Source organism: Peromyscus leucopus, chromosome 1 (genome assembly GCF_004664715.2).
Source record: "Peromyscus leucopus breed LL Stock chromosome 1, UCI_PerLeu_2.1, whole genome shotgun sequence".
Lineage (NCBI taxonomy): Eukaryota > Metazoa > Chordata > Mammalia > Rodentia > Cricetidae > Peromyscus > Peromyscus leucopus.
In genome coordinates this window covers 64,623,223-64,645,288 of record NC_051063.1, presented here as the reverse complement: position 1 = coordinate 64,645,288, position 22,066 = coordinate 64,623,223, and the positions used below count along the sequence as shown (strand labels likewise).

At 50.7% G+C, this 22,066-nt stretch overlaps 1 protein-coding gene across 3 annotated transcripts in view; it reads left to right on the top strand.

The window, feature by feature from the left end:
- Positions 1-1,016: 1,016 nt before the first annotated feature.
- The window catches only part of Adgra1 (adhesion G protein-coupled receptor A1), a 43,811-nt gene continuing 22,761 nt past the window's right edge, over positions 1,017-22,066 (top strand). Inside the window, exons 1-6 of one of the 3 annotated variants that reach the window (XM_028869532.2) lie at positions 1,018-1,454; positions 2,131-2,328; positions 7,761-8,069; positions 13,113-13,240; positions 15,063-15,186; positions 19,195-19,340. In XM_028869532.2, the coding sequence (XP_028725365.1) occupies positions 8,058-8,069; positions 13,113-13,240; positions 15,063-15,186; positions 19,195-19,340 (410 nt within the window). In that variant the 5' untranslated portion in view covers positions 1,018-1,454; positions 2,131-2,328; positions 7,761-8,057. Of the gene's footprint in view, positions 1,455-2,130; positions 2,329-7,489; positions 8,070-13,112; positions 13,241-15,062; positions 15,187-19,194; positions 19,341-22,066 lie in introns of all 3 variants that reach the window. The other 2 variants (XM_028869523.2, XM_028869540.2) reach the window with 2 other exon arrangements.

Genomic DNA, 22,066 nt, shown 5'->3' with positions numbered 1-22,066 from the left:
GGCTGGCCTCTAGTCCCTGGAGAAGCCACTCTCAGAGTATAGAACACAAGAAGGTCTCCACAACTCATAGGGTTCTGAGCAGGCAGAATCCCCTCTGGGTCTCCAGTCCCTTTATCTGAAGTTCAGGGTTCATCTCAATGTTCCCACTGAGCTCTGGGACAGAGGACACTTGACCACACCCCACCCAGAGGTTACACACCACAGGATGTACAAAACCAAGAATTACAATGTCCCTGGATCCAATTCTGCCTTCAAGATTCTTAACAATCCTCCCCCACCCACCCACCCCACCCCCACCCCCACCCCCCACCCACCCCCGGCACTCTAGCTTCCAACCTGGGGACCCCCTTGGAGTAGGCACTAGCTTGAAGAGCAGAGTAGATGGGCGGGGCTGAACCAGGTGGAGAGAAACCAGAGTGGCCCCCAAACAGGTGTCTCCCAATCATAGTGCCATGCCAACATTCCCCGAAGAGATTAACCTTATGAAAAACCTAGACCTGATCCTGGTCCTCGCCTCAGGCAGCAGCCGGGGTCAGGCCATCCCCACTACAGTTGGGAGCCGGGGCTCTGGCCTCTGACAAACACCGCAGTACACTTTCCTTCACAGTGCTCAGTTCTTTTGACCCGGGCTGGGAGAAGGGGTTCAACATTGGGGTTAAGGAAGACACTTCCTGCCCAGCCAGGCCCTGTCCAGAGGCAGGACCAACCCTGCTGACTCATGCTCAGATAGACTTCACCCCAGTTTGGGCATATTTGGATTTGAGAAATATTTTAATACCAGGGTTGTGGAGATTCTTCCAAAATCAATTTCCGTTTTCACCTTCCTGTTCCTGGAGCCCTCAACAGACAGCGATCTCTTTTAAAAATGAAATAACATCATGCTGTCCTCCTTTTGGGGGAAATGCTTTAATGTGAGTTGTCTGAATCTGTTGGAAGCAAGCAGCAAACCCTAGTCGGTTGTCTCTTTAAATCGACTCTGCAGTGTGACGGGCAGCGCGGGCCGCCGGGCTGGGAAGAACCATTCCCGCTCTGCCGCAGGGAGCCAGGGCACGGCGCTGCCGCGGTCCGCGCCTCCCCCAGTCCCCATGGTTACAGCTCCTGCTTCCCGGCCGGTCCTTCATTCCCCTGGCTGCTGCTGCAGAAATCAGGCGCGCAGGCGGCTGGCGTCCCCCAACCCAGAGCTGGAAACTGCCTGCAGAGAGCGCATTGGATGCCTGCTCTTCTCGGCTCTGACTCATTCCCTCCGGGTGCAGAGCTCCGTCCCCAGCGCAGTGCTCTGACCACAGCCAGTCGCCAGGCTGCAGCGCTGCAATCTGTTGATAACTCCACTCACAAGCTCCAGTCGAATGCCTCCTTCCGTCATAGAAAGCTGTTCCCTAGCACGAGGGACATGCCACATCTCGCCTATGAGAAGCGTGAGACCTGTGCCTCTCCTGCTGCCTTTACCAAAATAGGTGAGAAGTTGGGTGGCTTCCTCCTGGTGTCTGAGAAGGAAAGGGGAGGGGTGGTGCTTCTGGCCAAGCTACTGGCCCACCACAGTGTCCACTCATGAGGGCCATTTCTGGGGCTATGAGGGGTTGGACCACTCTTGCTGTTGGAAGGTGGATTCTGAATAACTTTGGGTAAGTCTAGGGCTTAGAGCCCTAGCAAGACCACATAGTTCCAGCACCGGCAAGAATGTCCATGTGGGAGACACTAGCCCTCCAGGTCTGGCCGTGTCAGGCAACAGAAGCTTCTGCCAGCCAGGTCTGCTGGGCACTGAGAGATTTATTCAGGTTTATTTGATTCTCTTGATTTAAATTGATAATGTTGGTCTGGCTTTGTGGAGCCTGAAATAACCAAGTGGCATTCTTATGTTGGGATGGTGAGCAGGGACGACTCAAGGGATGGTCTCTGGCTGCCAGAAGGCAGGTTTCCTCCAGAGTCCCAAAGCTCAGATTGTCACCACCTTTCTGGATGCCTCAGATGGAGCCTGAGCCAGGGACTCCAACAGGCTGGCCAGGCTGATAGGAGCCAGAAAGGGGCATACTTGGAAAGGGGCTGGGTGCTCCCTGAGTGTGCCTGGGTACTGGCCTGTAACGGGCTGGGAGAGCCTTCCCTTCACTCTGAAAGTGCGTATTGTCTTTGCAGGTGGGTCAGCCTGCAGATCCTCAGCCATCCTGTCCCAGTCACTCTGAGGTCGCCTTCTCAGGAGCTCCACGGGGACTGCTGTTTGGGACTTGACCTTCCAAACGGCCATGGAGGCTAGAGGGGAGAAGGGCGCAACATAGTGGTCGCAGCCAGCAACCCCACCGGTGCGCTTGCCTCTCTAACTCTGCAGGGCTCATGGTGAGTACGCAGCCCCGAGGGGCTAACAGCTCAGGGCACCCTGCGTCCACGCCAGATCAAGCACTACCACCTCTGCTAGGTGGAGGGGGCCTGGCCGGGGAAGTAACTTACGGGGTGGTTAGGTCGTTAGCAACTGTCCAGCCTGTGCTCATTCCTGGAGTGGGAGAACTCTCCGGGGCTGGTGCTGAGGGCAGCAGGGTCTGGCCGCCCTGGGTCTCTGGCTGCCTGCCAGGGTCTGTCTGCTCACTGGCTCACTTGGTGCTGTTCATACTAATTAGCTGCAGGCACACGGCAGTGTCGGATCATTTAATCAACAGAGTGGCATCCATCCATGGGGCTCTTGTCCATGCCCTGGGAAACCTTGTCCTAGTCCTAGACAAGGTTCCCTCCCACTCAGGGGGGGCCTCAGTCAGGTCACCAGGCCCTTCCTACTGTTCCTGCTCCTCAGAAAGTCCAAGGGCTTCGGCAGCCACAGTCACAAGAGGAGTGCAAGGGTGTTTCTCTCACCAGAGAGGGGTAAGGGCAGTGTGGTCAGCGGGTTGGAACAGTGTCCAAGACATGCCGGGGCCCTTCCTGAAGGCTCCCACAAGCTTTTATTGTGGTTGCTGCCTATCGGTCTCCAGGAAGGCTGACAGCCGAGTAAATAATGCATTGTGCATGCTCCTAAGGGACAGCTGACAGGGCAGCTCCGGCTGGGGTGCGTGCCGAGAATGCCAATGGCCACCAGGATAACATGTCCATAGCCCAGACATGGGCATGGATGCCTCAGGGCAGACCTGTGTGTCTCCCTAGCAGGGAGCATTCTGTCTGAGACACTGTCTCACTTGCTTCTTGCTCCATTCAAAGATGCCCCGGAAGAGAAATCCCTGATGCCCAAAGCCACATCACTTCAGCATTGGTGGCTGAGGCCAAGCTTGTGTCCACGCTCTCTCCGGACCCCAGCAAGGTTACCTGTTCCAGGCACTGGCAGCTCTCAAAGGACAGCAGCCCGGGCTCCAGGGTGCCTTGGCTTCTGACTCTCTCCCCTGCTGCCCCCAGGTGCCACACCCAACATGGCTGTCGGCCCTAGGTTGGAACGGTTTGTGGCTTTCATCCTCAAACTCATGATGTTTGCGAAATGGAAACCTGCCCTTGGCAGATGATAAGTAAACTGATTGGAGCTTCAGGAGGCATGGGTGTTTGCAGTGCCCACCCTGTGGGACCCACTGGGCAGAATTAGCTGCCCAGCTCAGCCCTGCCTTCCCCCGACTCCTTACAAGCCCTTGGCCCTTGCCTACACTCATCTCCCTCTGCACAAAGTGCCTGCCCTCTGCTCCCCCTGCCTCCATGTGCAGGACTCACAGCAGGGGCCAGCAACCCCCGTAGGGATCTCTCATCTACACAAGGACCATGTCAGACTTAGCAGCCCAAGGCTGCCCATTTAAGAGCCTATACTGCAAATGCCTCCTTGACAGCTTGGCCCAGAACCTGTGGGCTTCCGTGGGTTTTATTACTTTCAACTGATAGTTTACAGATTAGAATAGCTCAGAGACACAGAAAGTAGACCACCTGAAGTGCCACACCTTCTGTACGTCTGCAGGCTGAGGTGCGGGTGCTGGGCAATTCACCTGGGACCCAGGGACAGAATGGTCAGTGGTTCTGAGACTGCATGGCCTTAGCTAATACTCCATGGCTGCTGGAACTTCCCCAACACATGTCCAGCAGTGAACTGCCACCTTCCTGCTCCCAGGCTTAAGACATAGCCACATACCCTGGTCTTCTGAACCACATACCAGGGCTTAAATGAGCCCTGGATTCAAGCCTCCTTCACTTAGCCATGCCATACTCCTCCTCCTAGACATTGTCTTTGTCTGGTCCTCCCTATGACCATGTCCAATGTGTGAAGCCAAGGGCACCTCTGTCCTTCTCAGGGCATCTGTGTCACAGAAGATAACAAACTCAGAAGCAACCCAGCTAATTTCTACAACAGACACTGCTGTTTAATTCCAGCAGACACCCAGACAGGGTTGGTTTTGCCCTCTGTCACCTGTGATTCTCACAGTTAGCACCAAGAAAGCAACTCTCAAAGGGAGCGAAGTGATAGCTGTCAATGACAGGGAGAGTGGTTCGGCACCTGCCTTCTCTCTGCTGGTCCTTGAGAGCATCCACATCTGGGGGACAGCTAAGGCACTTCCCACATGCACAGCTCTTGTTTTCTGCCAACCAGAGATGAGGAACTAAACAGGGTAGACGGATGTGACAGCCATGTTCTGTTGTGGGGAGGGATATGTGGTATAGAATAGTGTGGTACAGAATGTGCATTGTAGAATGGGGTGGGTTGGGGTATGGGGTATGAAATGGTGTGGCCCAGAATAGGTGGTGTAGAATGTATGGCATACAATGGTATAGTATGGAGTCTGTGGTATACAATAGTATGAAATGTGTGGTATAGACTGTGTGGTGCGGGATATGTGTCGTAGATGTGTGCTGTGGAATGTGTGATGTGGGATATATAGTGTAGATATGTGATGAGGGATGTGTGGTGGAGATGTATGGGTGTAGAATGTGTGGTGTGAGTGTGTGTATAGAGTGGTATGGAGTGTGATGTATGTTACAGAATGGTATAATATAAAATGTATTGTATGGAATATGTGATATAGACCATTATTGTATGGAATGTGTGGTATGGATGGGGCTGTAGGTATGTGGTGTGGGATTTATAGTGCACATGTGTGGTGTGAGATGTGTGGTGTAGGAGTGTATTGTGTGAAGTGTGGGATACAGAATGTGTGGTGAGGATGTGTGTTGGAGATATGTGGTGTTGAATTGTGTGATGTGTGGTATAGAATGTATGGTGTAGATGTGTGGTAGGGATGTGTGATGTTGACTAGTCTAATATGTGATACATGGTGTAGAATGTGTGGTGTGAGATGTATGTCATAGACCAGTGTGGCATGAAATGTATGGTATGATTGTGGTATAGGATGTGTGGAATAGACTAGGGTAGTGTGCAATGTGTGGTGTGCAAGATGTGATAGACAATGTGTGGTGTGGAATTATGATGTGCAATGTGTGGTATAGATGTGTGGTGTAGAAGATGTGGTGTGGGAAGTGTGGGGTGGGATGTGTGGTGTGGGATGTGTGGGGTGGGATTGTGGTATGGGATGTGTGGGGTGGGATTGTGGTATGGGATGTGTGGGGTGGGATTGTGGTGTTGTGTGAGATGGGGTGTGTGGTGTAAAATGTGTGGTGGGAAGCAGAGTGGTATAGTATGAGATATATGGTGTAGAATGGTGCAGTATTAGATGGTGTGGGGGTGTGGTATGGGATGTGTGATACAGACTAGTATGGTGTAGAATGTGTGGTATAGATGTGTGGTGTGGAATGTGTAGTAGGGATATGTACTGTGGGGTATGTGGGGTTAAATGGTGTGATGGGGGATGTGTGGTGTAGAATGTGTGGTGTAAAGCTGTATGGTATGAGACATGTGGTATAGCATGAAATGTGTGGTATGGGCTGTGATGGGTGGAGTGTAGGGTATGGAATGTATGGTGTGAGATGTGTGGTTGTGTAAACTGGGAATGGTGGGTCAAACCCATCATCTCAAAATTCAGGAGGCTGAGGCAAGAAAACTGACATGCATCTGAAGCCAGCCTGGGCTGCATAGCAAGACTCTGTCTCAACAACAAGAGAACGGTGTGGTATAGAGTGGTGTTGCGTGAGACAGTGTTCATTTGGATGGTGTGTGGAATGATGTGGAGTGGATGGCAAGGAGTGAGATGGCAAGGCGTGATACACTCTTGGGAGGTGGGGCATTGTAGAGTGCCATCATGTGGGGTAACACAGGACGGGATGCTGTAGTGTGGGGTGGTGTAGTCTGGAATGACATGGTGAGGAATCGTGCTGTGTGGAGTTGCATAATGTGGACTTGTGTGGTATGGGAAGAAATGGGGTGGCTTATGATGATGTTCTTTGAAATAGTATGATGTAAGATGGTCTGGAATAAAATAGCATAAAGTAGGGTGGGGAGGGTTAAGGTGGCATTGTGTAATGGGGTACTCGGGGATGGCATAGTGAGAGAACCCATGGGTGGGATATAGTGATGAGTGTGGTGGGAAGATGTGGTACTGGGTAGTGTGATGTGGGATGGCATGGAGGGGGTGACAGTGTGGAATGCTGGGATGCAGTGTTGGTTCCTGGCTCCCTGTAACTGTCGTAGTTGAGTCTGGCTGGTCAGGTGCCGCACCCGTCTGTTGGTTGTGACAATGCTGGCTTCACGTTGTTCTAAGCACTGTTCCTAGCAGTAGCAACCACGGAGGTTGGAGCTTTCACAGAAAGCACAGTTGGCCCTCACTTGCTGTGGCCCAGAGCTTACCTCACTGCCACTGGATGGTCCTTAGCCACATTTGACAGGGACACAAGGCCTCACCTAGTCCCTACTTGAGGTCAAGGATCCAGATACATGATATATTCACAACGCCCTTTGTGTCTGCTCTTTCCACATTCAAAAAAGACAAGAGAGGAGACTAAAGACCAAGGAAAGCCTAAAAACCTGAGTTCAATCCCCAGAACCCACATTAAAGTGAAAGGAGAGAACCAATACCGCAAAGTTGTCCTCTGACCTCCATACAAGATCCATGGCATGCGCATACCCACCCCCATACACACACAATGATAGTAACTGATTAAATCAACAAATATACAAGACATGACATGATTTCAAATGCCGAAGGCCCTCGAAAGGTGTCTAAAGGCTAAGCCCACAAACAAGCCTCAAGGTCCCCCCACAATGCCAGAGGGTCTCAGAGGCCGGTGGTGGGCACTTTCAGATGCACAGGGGAAGCTTTACCTGTGTGAGGTCAGCTCTGGGATCATGGGTGAGGGGATGTCTGTAGTTCTAAGCTATGAAAAGTATATGAACCTAAATGTCATGGGTTCATTTCAATCTAGCCAGGCTGTGGTTATTAGGAGCCAGCGAGTGGCCTGGCCTTGACCCACCCACTCACCCCCACCCACCCACCCACCCACCCCACTTACAGGCAGCCGGAAGATGGCTGTGTTTATGAACAGCTCAGAACTTTTGCTCACAGGATTTGGTGGGGTTTTGGTTTTTGATTTTCATTTTATTTGACTTGGTTTGTTTCTTTGTTTGTTTTCCACTTTCTTTTTTTTTTATCCCAAGGTCTAAATGACTAGATATATCTCAGAGCTACCTTCCTGTCAGGTAGAGCTATTACCATCTACTCAACATTCCCCTTAAACGATCCACACTGAAAAAGTAACCAGCAGCCTAGAAGGAAGTCCCCATAGTACTCTTCAAAATGCCTTTCTTCATGATTTCACCATCCCATGTATCCCCCCTAAAAAGAAAATCACAGCGGACTCTATTCACGGAACATCCAGTTGGTGTTTTGAGCAAATGAGTGACTTACCTTCTGCTTTTCCCACGGAAGGCTGATGGATCAATAAAGCCCAGTTATCACTGAAAAGACAGGCCAGGAAATGCATCAGGCTCTAGCGAAACCAGTCTGGGCTGGCACAGAACCAGAAAAGGAAACAGAACCAAGAAGAACAAGACAAGCAACCAAGCCGAGCACGGTGACTCACAGGGGTGATTCCAGCACTTGTGCGGCTGAGACAGCTACAGAGTGAGAGACCCTGTCACAAAACAAACTAAAACAAAACCACAGACGCAGATGAGGAAGACTACCCCGGAAAACTAAGTAGGAGGAAGAACCGAGGCTGAGGAGATGACCCAGTGGGTAAGATAACTTGTTGAAACCCAAGAGCCTGAGTTCAAACCCCACCACCCACATAAACAGTCAGGCATGGTCACGTGCTCCTGTGACCCCAGTGCTGGGGGGGGCAAAGACAGGACTGTCAGAGCTAACTGGCCATGAGGCTAACTCCAGGTTCAGTGAGAGACTGCCTCAAAGAGACTGTCACTTGACAGCCTCCTCTGGCTTCTACACACACACACACACACACACACACACACACACACACACGCACGCACGCACATGCTTCTGCACATACATGTAGGCACACATCACACTCACATATAGGCACACACACGCATACACACTGACATACAGACCCGCAAGAAAATTTAAAGGAGGGAAGGAACGAAGAGAGGGAGGGGGAGAGAGAGAGGGAGGGAGGGCAGGAGGGAGGGAACAAACCAGAAGAGGAACCAGAAAGATCCAGCTGCTCCCTCTATTCGAAGCTCCCAGGTCAGAAAGGACCGTGCCTTCAGACCTGGCATCGCCAGGTTCAAGAGATTCCTTTCCACCTGCCGCTGTCACATTACGTGATTGAGTTCTCATCCCCCTTCCCTCCTTTCTTCTGTCCTGTGTAGCTTCCTGGCTCATTCCATTGGCGGAACAATCCTAAAAGATACATCAACTAAAATAAAATGAAAGTGTGAGAGGAAGTCATGACTTATTGCAGGAAACCTGTTACTGTATGTTAGGGCAGATGTCTTAGTCGCTGCTCTATTGCGGTGAAAAGACACCATGACCAAGGCAACTTTCATAAAAGAAAACCTTTAACTGGCGGTTTGCGTACAGTTTCAGAGCTTTAGGCAGAGACCGTGCCAACAGGCAAGTATGGCTAAGAGCTGCATCCTGATCCATAGGTGACCCTGGTTTTGACATGGGACTTTGAAACCTCAAAGCCCAGCCCCAGTGACACACTCCCTCCAATAAGGCCACACCTCCTAATCCTTCTAATCTTTTCAAATATGCCACTTGTTGGTGACTAAGCCTATGGGGGCCATTCTTATTCAAACCACCACAGTGGGGATATTCATAAGACTGTTGACTGAGCAGCCATCTTAAGAGAAAGGGACTCTGGAATTTCCCAGTGAGCAGAGACATGTCCACAGTGGCTTCTGGAACCATCAGTCCATCCTATAAGCAATGCAAATGGTTATGTCACCTGGACCTGGAGAGCTGGGGGAAGCCTTTAGCCATCATTGAAATGCACCCTGCCTCTGAGGGTTCTCTGGGGTGGCCCTTCTTCGCCTGCTATTGAATCTCCCAGTTCTTTTCTTACTTAATGCCAATAGCATCACCCAACAGTTCTGGGGAATAGGCAGGAAGTGTTACCCAGTAGTCAAGGAATGGAAAGGGGAAGCTCAACTCTGCAGGCTCTCAGGCTGCTGCTCTGAGGTCTGGGTTTTTACTAGGCCTGTGTTCTGACAGTGAATACAGTGAAGTATTCACGCCGTCTTCAGAGAAGGGAGGAGACTTCCAGGAACCAGGGTGCTGCCTCTTTTCTCCCCTGACTTGGTTACATTCAGATCTGTGACAGCAGGGTGGGTGTATCTGTATCACTATAATGAGATTCTAATGAGCTCAGCATCCTCTGGAGTGTCAACATGACCTCCACACCAGACCTCATTGATGTGGAGTTCTTGTGGAATGAGAGGGAAACTGGGTAGCCGGCAGCCAGGAGCATGTGGATATCAGCATGCTAGCTGTTGTTTGTGGGAGCGAGAGACACAGCTGGACAACAGGCTTTGGTCATTTGAGAGCTCTTATGGGGTGACCTGGGAGCCAAGCTCTGCTCACCATCACTGCTCCAAAGAATGTTCTGGCTCCACAGCTGCAGAGGGACTCTTTGTCCTCAAGCCAGGCAGCTCCTGCCTGACCCCATGTCAGATCACTGGAATCCTGCCCAAGGAACATTTGCACAGTAGACTCCTTGAGAGGAACTTGCCCATGTGTGAACTTTAAAATATGAAATGCATCTCCACTTTGCATTGCCTACTTTGAATTTTAAATGTCACCTCTAAAAATGCAGAAAGACACTGCTGATCATTCTGATACAAACAAGCAGGAAGCCAAGTCAAGTCTCACTTCTTACCAAGCTCATTGGTCATCCCCTGGCTCAAACTGTCCCTAGTCTCTGAAGTCTGTCTTCACATAGGTGACTCCACCCCCTCAGGCTTAGTCTCCCAAGCTTACAGAGCCACTAAAGGGTTAAAGGCCACCCCCTGGGAATATACAGCTGAGGCTGAGCCCCTCAGCCCAAAGTTCTGTGACCCTTGTCTCGATGGCATCCTTCAAAAAACATCACTGCGCAGCAAGCTGGCTCTCTGAGCATTCTGTCTGCTACGTAGAGACAGTCCTGCTTTTTTATTTGGCCTCCCATGAGGCTTTGTTATGTGAATTCAAGCCATGGATAGGAGTATCCAAATGCAGGTGTTCCTAGAGGGCCTGGGGATGAGGATGTGGGACCTTGCTCCCGACTTAGAACACCAGAGATGCTGCAAACACTGCTTCGGTTAGAACTGAGCCCTCTGCCCTCTGTGGCTGTCTCCAAATCCTTCCCATCACAAGAGTCTGATACTGTCAGGAAGGCAAGGCCCTGTGACACCCCCACACCCCAGATGCACAGTGACAATGACCCTGAGGAGGGCCATGGAAGACTTGTAAGCCACAGGCCTTCAGGATCATTGTAGAGTTTTAGTTCCAGGGAAGAGACCTAGATGCAAGGAAAGAACTGTGCTGGGAAGCTCGCTTGCGCTTTCCCTCTCATGTGCTCTCTCTTTCTTGTGCTCGATCTCTCTCTCTCTCTCTCTCTCTCTCTCTCTCTCTCTCTCTCTCTCTCTCTCTCTCAACAATGGCCAAAATGAATCAAAATTCTAAGACCCCTCCCATGAAAAGACCCATGTGCACAAGAACCTGAAGATGTCACCTGAACCCATTTGAACCCAGAGCTCTTAGAGCCCCACAAGGCACCCCACCACCTCCCAGTGGCACAAGCTCATCAGGTGGGTGGGTATCCTGATCTCAGCAGCAAGTGTGCTTTCCATGACTCAAGAGCTGGCTCCTGTCTGACAGGAAGCAGCTGAGCCGAGACAAACAGAATAATGGCCTTGGTGCTCACAGGGGCCGCAGAGTGTCCTCTATCAGCCCATAGCAAACACAAATACCCAGCAGACAGACACCAAGGGAGGACACGTGGGCTCCCTAGGAGAGCAAGTGTCCTGGAGGAGGAGGCTGTACACTGAGTCTGGGGCCCTCTGCTCAGCACACTGCAGGAAGCAGCTAGCCTTAGAAGTCAGGGGCACTCAGGCAATCTTAATGGAGGCTCTTGTTACTTGACAGTGAGGTAGTCTCTGGCCAGGTTCCTAAAAACACCCATGGGCAAATGGATGCCATGTAACTGAGCTGAGCCATCAGACTAGATGTTGGATGTCCAGGAAGAAGGGGCCAGTTGAAGACACACACGTTGGGGAAACAGTGCTCACCCTCTTCAGAAACTCCCATTCCATGGCAGGTGCCTTGTCCTCACTCAGGCACTGGTTCCTCCTGCACTTGTTGCTGGCTAGCTTTTCTAAGGGCTTCCTGGGGCACAGATGTATGGGGCATCCTTCCTTAGCTGGACCATCCTGTAGCTATCTTGACTGCCAAGTTCCCTTCCTTGGGCCCTGTGCAGGATATGGTGGTGCCCAATGGAGAGCACTACAGTGTGCCTGCACTAAGGATAGCTTTCCAATGTGTTGTTTTACCTCATTACAGCGGCTGCGGCTTAAACTACTAGTGGCTGGCTGTTAAGGCCATAGCCTGGGGGGGGGAACTTCTGTACCCTCAAACAATGATTCAAAGGTTAGGGTGAAAACTCGTGAGCTCAGAGATTTAGAATAGCAACTGGCTAACTCTTTGCTGGCATCCCAGAAGCTACCCACTTCCAGACTGCCCCAGCTAAAACAACACCTGCGTTAAGCTCCTCCCTGCTACTTCCGGTCAACCAGTTGCTGACCCCATGTCTCTGAGCCATGTTAGTTTTATTCTATTAATGCAAAGGCAACACGTCTTTACATAGCATGAACAAGTGTAAGACATCTTTGCCTGGTTTGAGCAAATATTCCGCAACGCTAATGTCTCATTAGGAAATCATTATCTGAGATGGACACAGGCTACATGGCATCCCACCCATTGAACCCCATGTCTTCTAGAGAGTTGCTCATGTGCTACCCATGTCCACACCCACCTCTCAGATTTCTGCCCTGCACCAGCTGTGACTCAGAAGTGTGAGACATGTGAGGACACTGTGGGCCCTAGCCCTGGCTGCCCACTGACCAGGTGACTCTTCAAGGTCAAGCAAAGACTTGACCCTCTTACCCTAAACATAGTAGCAAGGACACCTACCCCAGTGCCTCAAGGATTTCTAAGTATTCCCATTCCAGACATCCATTCCTCTGTTTCCCTACCACAGGAAAGCCATGCTTTCATTTGAACTGTGACCTTTAACCTGTTACTACAGCTCTGATACACAGTAAAGTGGGTAAAGGTGGAAAAGGTCCTGAGGCCATACCTACTGTTCATAACAACTTCTCTCCATCTGCTCAGGTCAATGCCACTGTCTTAGTGCTGCCGAAACATGGTGCAGAATTCCCTAGGGAGCCATTTAAAAGCATAATGTCAATGAATGTGGGGCGCAGAAGTGGGCTGGGGAGGCTGAGTGTTCTGTAGCTTCTCTGAAGGCAGCAGACATGCATGCAGTTGAAGCTGGTGACATGGAGGGAAAGAAGGCTGGAGGCAGGTGTGGGCACTGTGGAAGTGGTCCCTCCAGGAGCTGCTCTCAGAGTCATGGGAAGATGCTCTCAGCTGAGCAGCCCTGGGAAGACACCAATCCCAGGTGAGCTCCTGGGATACGATGCCCTACACCCTGCACAAGTTAGCCCCTGAGCAGAGGGTCTGTCAGCTACCAGCCTGCCCCCTCCTGAGACACCTGACAAATCACATAAAGAATCCCGGCCGGATCAGTCACTCGAGTCTCGGCTTCCTTTCCAGGATTTGAAGACTGTCCTCTCCCTGCCCCAGTACCCAGGGGAGTTCCTGCACCCCGTGGTGTATGCCTGCACTGCGGTAATGCTCCTGTGCCTCCTTGCCTCCGTCATCACTTACATCCTGCACCAGAGGTAAGGGAGCCTACCTCGCCCTACCTGGAACAGTGGCCACTAGGGCATAGTACTGGAGAAAACCCAGTCCTTCCCTCCTGGGTCTCTGGCCTTCTTTTTTCGTTGTTAATTTATTTTTATGTTATGTATGTGAATGTTTTGCCTACGTGTATGTATGTGTTCTTTATGTGTGCTTGGTACCCAAGGAGGCCAGTAGAGGGTGAAAGATCCCCCTAGAACTGGAGTTAAGAATGGTTATAAGCTACCATACAGGCGCTGAAAACCAAACCTGAGTTCTCTGAAAAACAGCAAGTGCTCTTAACTGCTGAGCCATCTCTTTAGCCCCCTTTGGGCCCTCTTTACACCTTTTTTTAAAGTTTCTCAAGACAGGGTTTTTCTGTGTAACAGTTCTGGCTGTCCTGGGTCTTGTTCTGTAGATCAGGCTGGCCTCGAACATGGAGATCCGCCTGTCTCTGCCTCCCAAGAGCTGGGATTATAGGTGTGTGCCACCACCGCCTGGCTCACGGGACCTTCCTAATAGCAACCTCTGTATTCTTGTAAAACTGTGAAATAAGTCCATCCTGAAATGGAAGCATGTTGGCTCCAGCATCCTAAGAGGCATGGTCAGGCTTGCAGAACCTTGAAGTCTTTTTATTTAGTGAGAGCCTTCTAGACAGAGATCTACTTCTGAGTTCATTTCTGGCTGCCTATATCTGGGAATGGGGATGTGTGTGACTGCTGTGTGTCTGAATTTCTAGAAGATGCACTAGGACATAGAAGGAGGGGATCCTAGCCATAGCCACTACCAAACCCATAACCAACAGTATGAGTAATGCCTAGGCCTGGTTCACAGCCAGTCACAAGTGGAGGCTTGGTAGGACAAGGTCCCTGTTGTGGGAGAGGTTTGAATAGGTCCAAAACTGTTCTTAGTCTATTTTGGTAGCTCTAACAAGTTACCACACAGTGACTGGTTGATAATAATGGATAAAGTAGAAATTGTTTTTTCATGGTTCTAGAAATTAGAAGTCAAGAAAGAGCGATGGTACTGAGCAGGTTTGGTGTCTGATGAGACATGTCTTGATTCATGGATGGCTCTCTTTCTCTCTCTCTCTCTCTCTCTCTCTCTCTCTCTCTCTCTCTCTCTCTCTGTGTGTGTGTGTGTGTGTGTGTGTGTGTGTGTGTGTGTGTGTGTATGTGTGTGTGTCCTCCAGTGGTATAAAGAGAAAGGCAGCCCTTAGGGGTCTCTTTTATAAGGCTCTACATCTGTTGGTGAGAGCTCTTCCCCAACAACATTCTCTAATGCCACCATGCTGTCGGTTAGGTATCAACAGGGATTTTGAGAAGCGTGCTCAGACCACAGGAGCTGTAGGAGGAGACTTAGACATGTACACAGCCATGATGGAGTCAGAGCTATAAGCTGAGCAAGGCTGGCCCTGCCCCAGTTGACTAGGTAGAGCTTTAGACATGCTGGTGACTATGGACATTATCATAACCTAAGGCAGTCATACTCTTAGTCACATAACCTGGTCCTCTCTGTGCATCAGACATCTTCTCAGAGATGAAGCTGACGTGGGAATCAGAAGCATGACTTCCCCTCTAGACAAGTCATTCTCTGTCAAATGGGCAGAGGGGTAGAAACTCTACAGAAGCCTTTCCAAGCATTGTACAAGTGAGAAGCTGCTGAGGTGGACAAGACCTAGTTGTCTATCTTTCCCGTGGTCTGGTCCTTTGGATGGGTTGCTCCCAGTCCAACTGAGGGATTACTGTTCCCACAGTGGACAAGGTATTTCCAAGCTCTTCTCTGGACCAGTAGTTTTAAATGTGAAATCTCTGTCCCCCACAGTGCCATCCGGATCAGCCGGAAAGGCCGGCACGCGCTCCTCAACTTCTGCTTCCACGCAGCTCTGACCTTCACCGTGTTTGCCGGCGGCATCAATCGTACCAAGCACCCCATCCTATGCCAAGCGGTGAGTGCTGCCTTCCCTATGCTGAAAAGTGAAAGTGTGCATGCCAGCTTTCTTATCGAAGTGGAAACGAATGTTAATTTGCTTATAAAATAATATCTTAGCGTGTGTTCAGCTGTTGCTCCTGGAGAGAATATCGAAGCTTCTATAATGGGTTCGTATTATAATCCCACTTCATCTGAAAGGTTGTTTTGCTCAACATTTGGCCATATGAAACAATTTTGTTTTTTACTACAGCAACTTGTCTAAGGACTAGTGGGTCATATACCTAGACATACACTGTCCAGAAAATGGTGATCTTCACAAGAATGGGGACATGATGCCTTTCCTGAAGACCAATAAGGCAGGACCCAGGGGTGGGCTGAATGAGACCTTCTAGGTGCTAACCTCACATTGCAAAGTAGATCTGCCAGCTATAGGTACCAGTGGCAGCAGAGGCTCTCTCCTCACATGAATCAGGCAGAGCATCCCTCTTTCTTAGGGAAGAGGGAGCTTTGAAACACCAAGCATAGAAAAGAATAGCTCAAATCACAAGGCACATCATCTTCACACTTGTGGCCTGGTTTGACTTGCTTAAACGAGAAATAGAAATAACCTGTGATCCTCGGCTAAAGAGATGCTAGAGAGCCTCCTTTCAAAGTCAAGCCCAGGACTGCCCTGTCGGGTTGTGGCTCTGGGCCAAGGAAGAGAGCCATCTGCACCCCCAATAAGGAGTCTGTGTTTGTCCTGCCCCCAGACCTGCTCCACACCTAGGCTCCATGAGTGAGGCCAGGCCGGAACCCAAGGACCCAAAACAACTTACCAAAGGCCTTGGTGGTTTCTGTCATGTCATGGCCAACAACTTCCCTGCACCATGGGTTCTCAGGTATCCCTAACTGTTGCAAATTCAGCAAGTAGCTATTGGCTGATGCAGAAATGACCCCCAACCAAAACCTGACCACAGGACCCACATTAATGACAATAGCCACACTAACTGGTTCCTCTGTAATCCCCCACGGGTAGCTAGCTGAAGGTGAGGCTTATCCTGTGCATCAGTGGGTTAAAGGCTGTTCCCAGAACAGCCTGGCTGAGAGAACACACCCTCCTACCTACCTGATTCCCACCCAGACCCACCTAGCTCAGGGAAGCTTCAACCAACTCAATCACTGCTACTTTGTTTCCCTACACTGATGCCATTTGAGTGTTCTGTGAGCATGACACCCACACCTGAAAGACACAACCCGTGCTCTGGTCCTCTGGGCACCAAATGTGTGACTATGTGACACATCCAACCCCAGGAAGCCAGGCCACCACCCAGGCCTGAGCCAGACAAGCAGAAGAGACAGTACCACATGCCTGAACGGAAGGGAGAGAAGACAGCTTCCTCCATTGCTGCCTCTGTTGAGCTGGAAACAGCCACAGTGAGGGCTAGGAAATCCCACTCACTCCTGTTACAAAAGCCTGTCCAGAAGCCATCGAAAAGGCAATTGAGTGGGTCATTATCTTTATGTCTTTGCTCTGATACCAAGTGCTGCACAGCCAGGGCCTGCTGGCCACACAGTCCATTGCAATCATCTTAGTGCCTCCATGCAGTCTGGCACTGGCCCGAGGCTCAAGCCAGCCCCATGAAGCCCCAGGAGGCAGGCGTCATCCATGGCATTCCAAAATTCTACAGGTGCAGGACCTGGAGGAGAGGTTTAGTAGGTGGGGACAAATGGACCTGGAAATATCATCCTCCAGGCTAAGATCTGTAAGGGTCATGCTCAAGTGAGAAGTCCTTAGTAACAAACACTGGGACTCCAGATGATGGACAGGTCCCTGTGTGCTAGAGAAGGATGGACTGCAGAAAGCTGACACCGTCTGGTCTCCTGTGGCTTTTCCTGGAGTGGCCAGCCTCTATCCATCCCTCACTTGGCAGCATACCTTCCAGGCCCAGGCAGTGTTAGGGATGTGGGACCAGTGGAAACATATCAGTGGAAACATCAGGCTATGTTGGGAGAAGTTATGGACAGCAGACTAAGGGGAGAAAAAAAAAAGCCACAGGCAGATGAGCTTTTGGCGACGCAGAACCTCTGCAAGGGCAGTGGGGAAGCGGGGAGAACTCAGGTAAATAAGAGCTGAAGGGTGGGGACCGCGGTTCCCACAAGGCACTCCAGGTGACCATCTCCACCACACCATGCCTATAAGCAGAGGTGAGGTTGTCTATTGCTTCTGAGGCCCCCCTGAGCTGGAAGCCAGGCTGGTTTTGATCAGCAGCCTGGTAGGTCAGGAGCTGGCCCAGCTCACCCAGCACAATTGCTCCCTCACCTGCTAAGAGGGGGACACCTGAGAGGAGCAGGCTAAAAGCTAGATCACTGAAAGCTAGCTGTGTCCCCACATTGACTAGCAGCCATCCAGATGACTGAGTAGAGGAGTCCCAGCCCCTCCCCATCCAAGCTCAGCATCACCATAGAACAACCAGGAGAAGTGGTCCAGAGCTCTGGATGGCTGGCAAGAACAGACAGTTGTCATGGCAACAGAAAGATGACCGTGCGTCTCATTAAAGTACTAAGTGACATCATAAACAAAGCAGACGGCTGCTGTTAGTCCCACATAATGAATGTGCGTCAGTGCTGGCCCTGGGTCCGGAAGCAAGGGAGGGTGTCAGTCCTGCTTCTTCCTTTCAATAGCACATGCTGTCTGGAAGCCAGGCGGCATTTCCCTTGACCTCCCTGTGTGTTCTGCCTCAAGTTGGTGTTTAAGAGACAGAGCCTCCCATTGTACACCTTCTCCCGCTCCCTGATCATACAGCCTGGATGAGACACAGCTTAAGGAAGGAAGCTGCCAGGCCTCCTCTCTCTCTGCTCCCAGCCGGGCTCCCTCCTACCTCAAGGCCCCGGGCCAATGTTTCAAGGCCAAAAGCAGGAGCCCTTCTGAGAATGAGTCTGACATTTCTGTTTACATATGGCAAAGACAGCCACACTGCAGACCTCCCTTCAAACCATGGCTGCCCTCCCCTTTTCTGGTTGCCCTTACCTTGAACTCTTAGATGGCAGACAGCTCTTGCCACCCAGGTCCAGGACCTCCTACTCTCATCCAGGAGGGGTGAGCCCAGTGTGCCTGGGATGTTCATATGGCCCATCTCACCTGAGCAGCAGCGAGACCAAAGGGAAGGCTGAACTCGCAGGACATACTGCGCTGTACCTACGAAGCCATCTGAAACCATAAACAGTTCTTCGATCTCCCTACCCCTTACCCCGCCCCAAATCCTCATCAATTATTACAGCATTTGCTCATAAGTAAAAATTGAACTCTGGATTTGATAAATCATTATAATGGTGCAATGTTAGCTTTATTCAGGAAATCTCCATATTCCTTAAACATTTATGTCCTTTCCGATTATAGCAATATTTTACTTGTCATTTCAAAATGTCAGGTTATTACCTCAAAGGTAGCCTTATTTTATGGAATCAGATGGAGATGAAGCAGTGCAGAATGCGTAATTAGCTAGCGTAAAAAAAAAAAAAATAAGTGCTGGATGGGACTGGCTCCGGAGGCTGTTTCCATAGCAATGAGTCACTCTGACGTGCAAGGGCGGGTTATCATCATCCCCGAGATTCCTCTCTTTAAATTCAATGCCACAGTGATACATGTTGAGAGGCCTGCTGTGCAACTGTGCCTGCCTTCCACTTGGGGGCCCCAGAATGGGGCCAGAGTTCACAAGTAGGTGTGCCTACCAGGACCCATACATAAGGATGGCACAGACATCCTGCAGAGCGGGGACCAGTGTGCAAAACCACAAGCTTCCCACAGGTTCTCAAGCACAGCCAACAGCTGAACAGTTTCAAAGCCTTGGCTGGCCCTGACACATGCCCTACCTGTCCTCCTGGTGGTCTCATTTTTTTTTTAATCGTCCCTCAACCGTTGCAGAGTAGCTGCCAGGGTTCAGTACACTCACGGCACAGGAAGTTTGGGCTGCACACAAGGAGTCTGCTGTGCTGTGCTGGGGCAGGTGGCTGCAGGAGGTGGCTGGCTGACATTCTCCCCTCCCAGGTGGGCATTGCACTGCACTATTCTACGCTTTCTACCATGCTGTGGATCGGAGTGACTGCCAGGAACATCTACAAACAGGTGACCAAGAAGGCCCTGCCATGCCCAGGTGCAGACCAGCCACCGTACCCCAAGCAGCCCTTGCTCAGGTATCCAAGAATATTCATGGGCCCCTCCACCACCTGAGCCCAAGGAACCCATGACCCTGGACATACCTGTTATGTGTCCTGTAAACCTTCCCCACCAGACTCCGGGCTGGAGATGATCTGGCCTGCATAAATGACCTGAGGGCTGGACAGAACTAGGAGGTGGCACAGTAAGTGGGGGGAGGGTCTGGGGGCAGGAATTGGGCGGCACTGTGCCAAATATGGGGACCTGGGGTAACATGGGATAGTAGAGCAAAGTCCTGAGGTAAGATGGGTTCAGCCATGGTGGTGAGGCTAATATAGGGACAAAGACCCAAGGTAGGTAGGCCTGGGGCAACTTGAAGGGCAGGGCACTGCCCATGGTATCTCCGTCTGGAGCTAGGCTGGTCTGAGGACTTGTGTCCCTATACTGCATGGGACATTGGGCTGCCCAGTTACTGGTAGAAGGCCCCTCCATGCCCCTGGGGTGACCATACATGGTGACTGGGCATTTGTGGCTTTGGTTTACTTGCTGGTCTCAGTGACACTAACGTACCTGCTTTTAACTAGTAGAAAACCTTTGCACATTCTAGTACTAATTTCATAGTCACTGTGCACTGACCTGTTGGGACCCTGTGGATGTCCACTACCCTCTCTCCTTGGAGAGAATTCTCAGCAGACTTGGAACCATGCATATGCTGGGGCCATGGAAATAGCCCTCAAAGACAAAGACACCAGGATGGTTATTTCCCTCTTTCCAGGATTGAGACAGAAAAGCCACAGGACTAGCCCATCTAGGAAATGGCGGGAGCCCTCTCACTTCCCCTAGAAAACAGCTGTGCTGTGGAGCGATCGAAAGCTAGACAAGAACATGCCTATAATCATAGCAGACAGACGTTAACAATAAGAGCCCCAAGGTTTTGTCACTTGCTTAACACCAACCCCCCAACACTCCAGTCAACAAAAGCCAGATTCAGAGTGGTCTGCCTGGAGGCCCTGGGCATAAATGCTACCCTACATGAAGCAGGCCTTACCTGTTCTGTAGACCACGGAGGTTCCACAAGTATCCTTCTTGGCCTATCAGGACCTGATGTATTAGGTGGACCATGATGCTAGGAACCCAGCAACCCTGGGTCACTGGCATGTCTGACCCTTCCTGTCTTCTCCAGTCCCTGCCCCCATGGCTAGCTAGGGGCTTGGTATACATAACTACCTCTAAGTGCGCACCCTGTATATACATATGTAGCTATGTACCCTCTGTATACACATGGGAACACCTATCCACAGGTACATAGCCCCTGTTGATACATTCTGTCCATGTATACATGCATATGCATGCTTTCCACAGGGTCACACTCTACAGGTTAATGTCATTTGGAGGTGCAGGTTCAGGGATTAGGAGGGGTGTCTGTTTCATTCTCCACTAAAGTCCTGCTTCCCTCTCCTAACTTCTGATCCAGCCTGGGGCTGGTAAGGGAATTGCTGCACCTGGCCCTTTTCAGAGAGGCCAGGGTCTAAGGAGAAGGAAGGAGGGAGCCTTTCATCTCGGACCCCATGATGAGCCCTCTGATGCTCAATCTGGATTGTTAACTTTACTGAATTGAGAGATGCCTGGGACCAGAGAAGTACATCTGGGTATGAGTGTGAGGACATTTCCAGAGATGACTGGTATGAGATGCAGTAAAGAGGAAAGGCCCACCTTGTATGTGGGCAGCAGCACCCAATTAGACTGGGGCCCAAATGGAGTGCCATGAGAAAAGGAGGACCCCAGCCAGCATGTGCAAGCCTCATGCTTCCTGAGAGAGCACATCTATTTTGGCTGCCATGGCCCATGGACACCAGACTCCATCTTCTTCAGCCTTTGAATGTAATCATACCAGCAACTCTCCAGGGAGCTTCCAGGTTTCCAGCCCCAGATGGAGGCATCGCTGGTCTCCTCTCTCTCTTTCTAAGGCTTCCAGCCTCTTAACTAAGCAGTTAGGGATCTTCTGCCTCTCCATCATACAGACAGCCATTGTTGGACTACCCAGCCTCTACTGTATGAGCCAATCTAACGAATATTGTTATCAAATATATATATACATATATATGCATATATATGTATAGATCCTATTGGTTGTTACTCTAGAGAACACTGGCTGGTACACCCTTCATCTCTGGACCAGAAGCCTCTAACATGCCTTCCTTGATCCAATATCTCACTCAGGTGTCTCTTCCTGGGACTCCACAACGGGCATCTCCCTGGATTTGCATCCTGCTCTGGTCCCCAAACTCCTAAATGCTTATCAGCATGCACTGAAATTAGTTCTAGAGTCTTGAGAACTTTACAGTCCCAGAAAAGAAGAACCCCCAAAGTGCCCACCAGATGCATGACCTGCTTAACTAGTCTCTGGACAGAATACCTGTACCCCTTCTTAATGGCCACCACAGGAAAACAGTCAGATACCATGGGTACAGCCAGTGAGCTCTGTTTCCTGTGTGCAAAGGCCCATGTGGCCAGCCTTGCCTGCAGGTTTCCAAGAAGAGGTACTAAGAGAGCTGATGGGCTTCTGGAAGAGCCTAGGACACACTGTTGGAACTTTCCACATTTCCAGCAACTTCCCCGTCCCTAAGACAGCATTGCCATATCCGTGTTCTAAATATACTCCCTGCCCGGTTCGGTGGAGACACACCCGCCTTAGGGAAACGTTGTAGTGAACTCCAGCCACATAAGATTCATAGGACTTAGGCAATGAGTGCTGTGCAAGCCT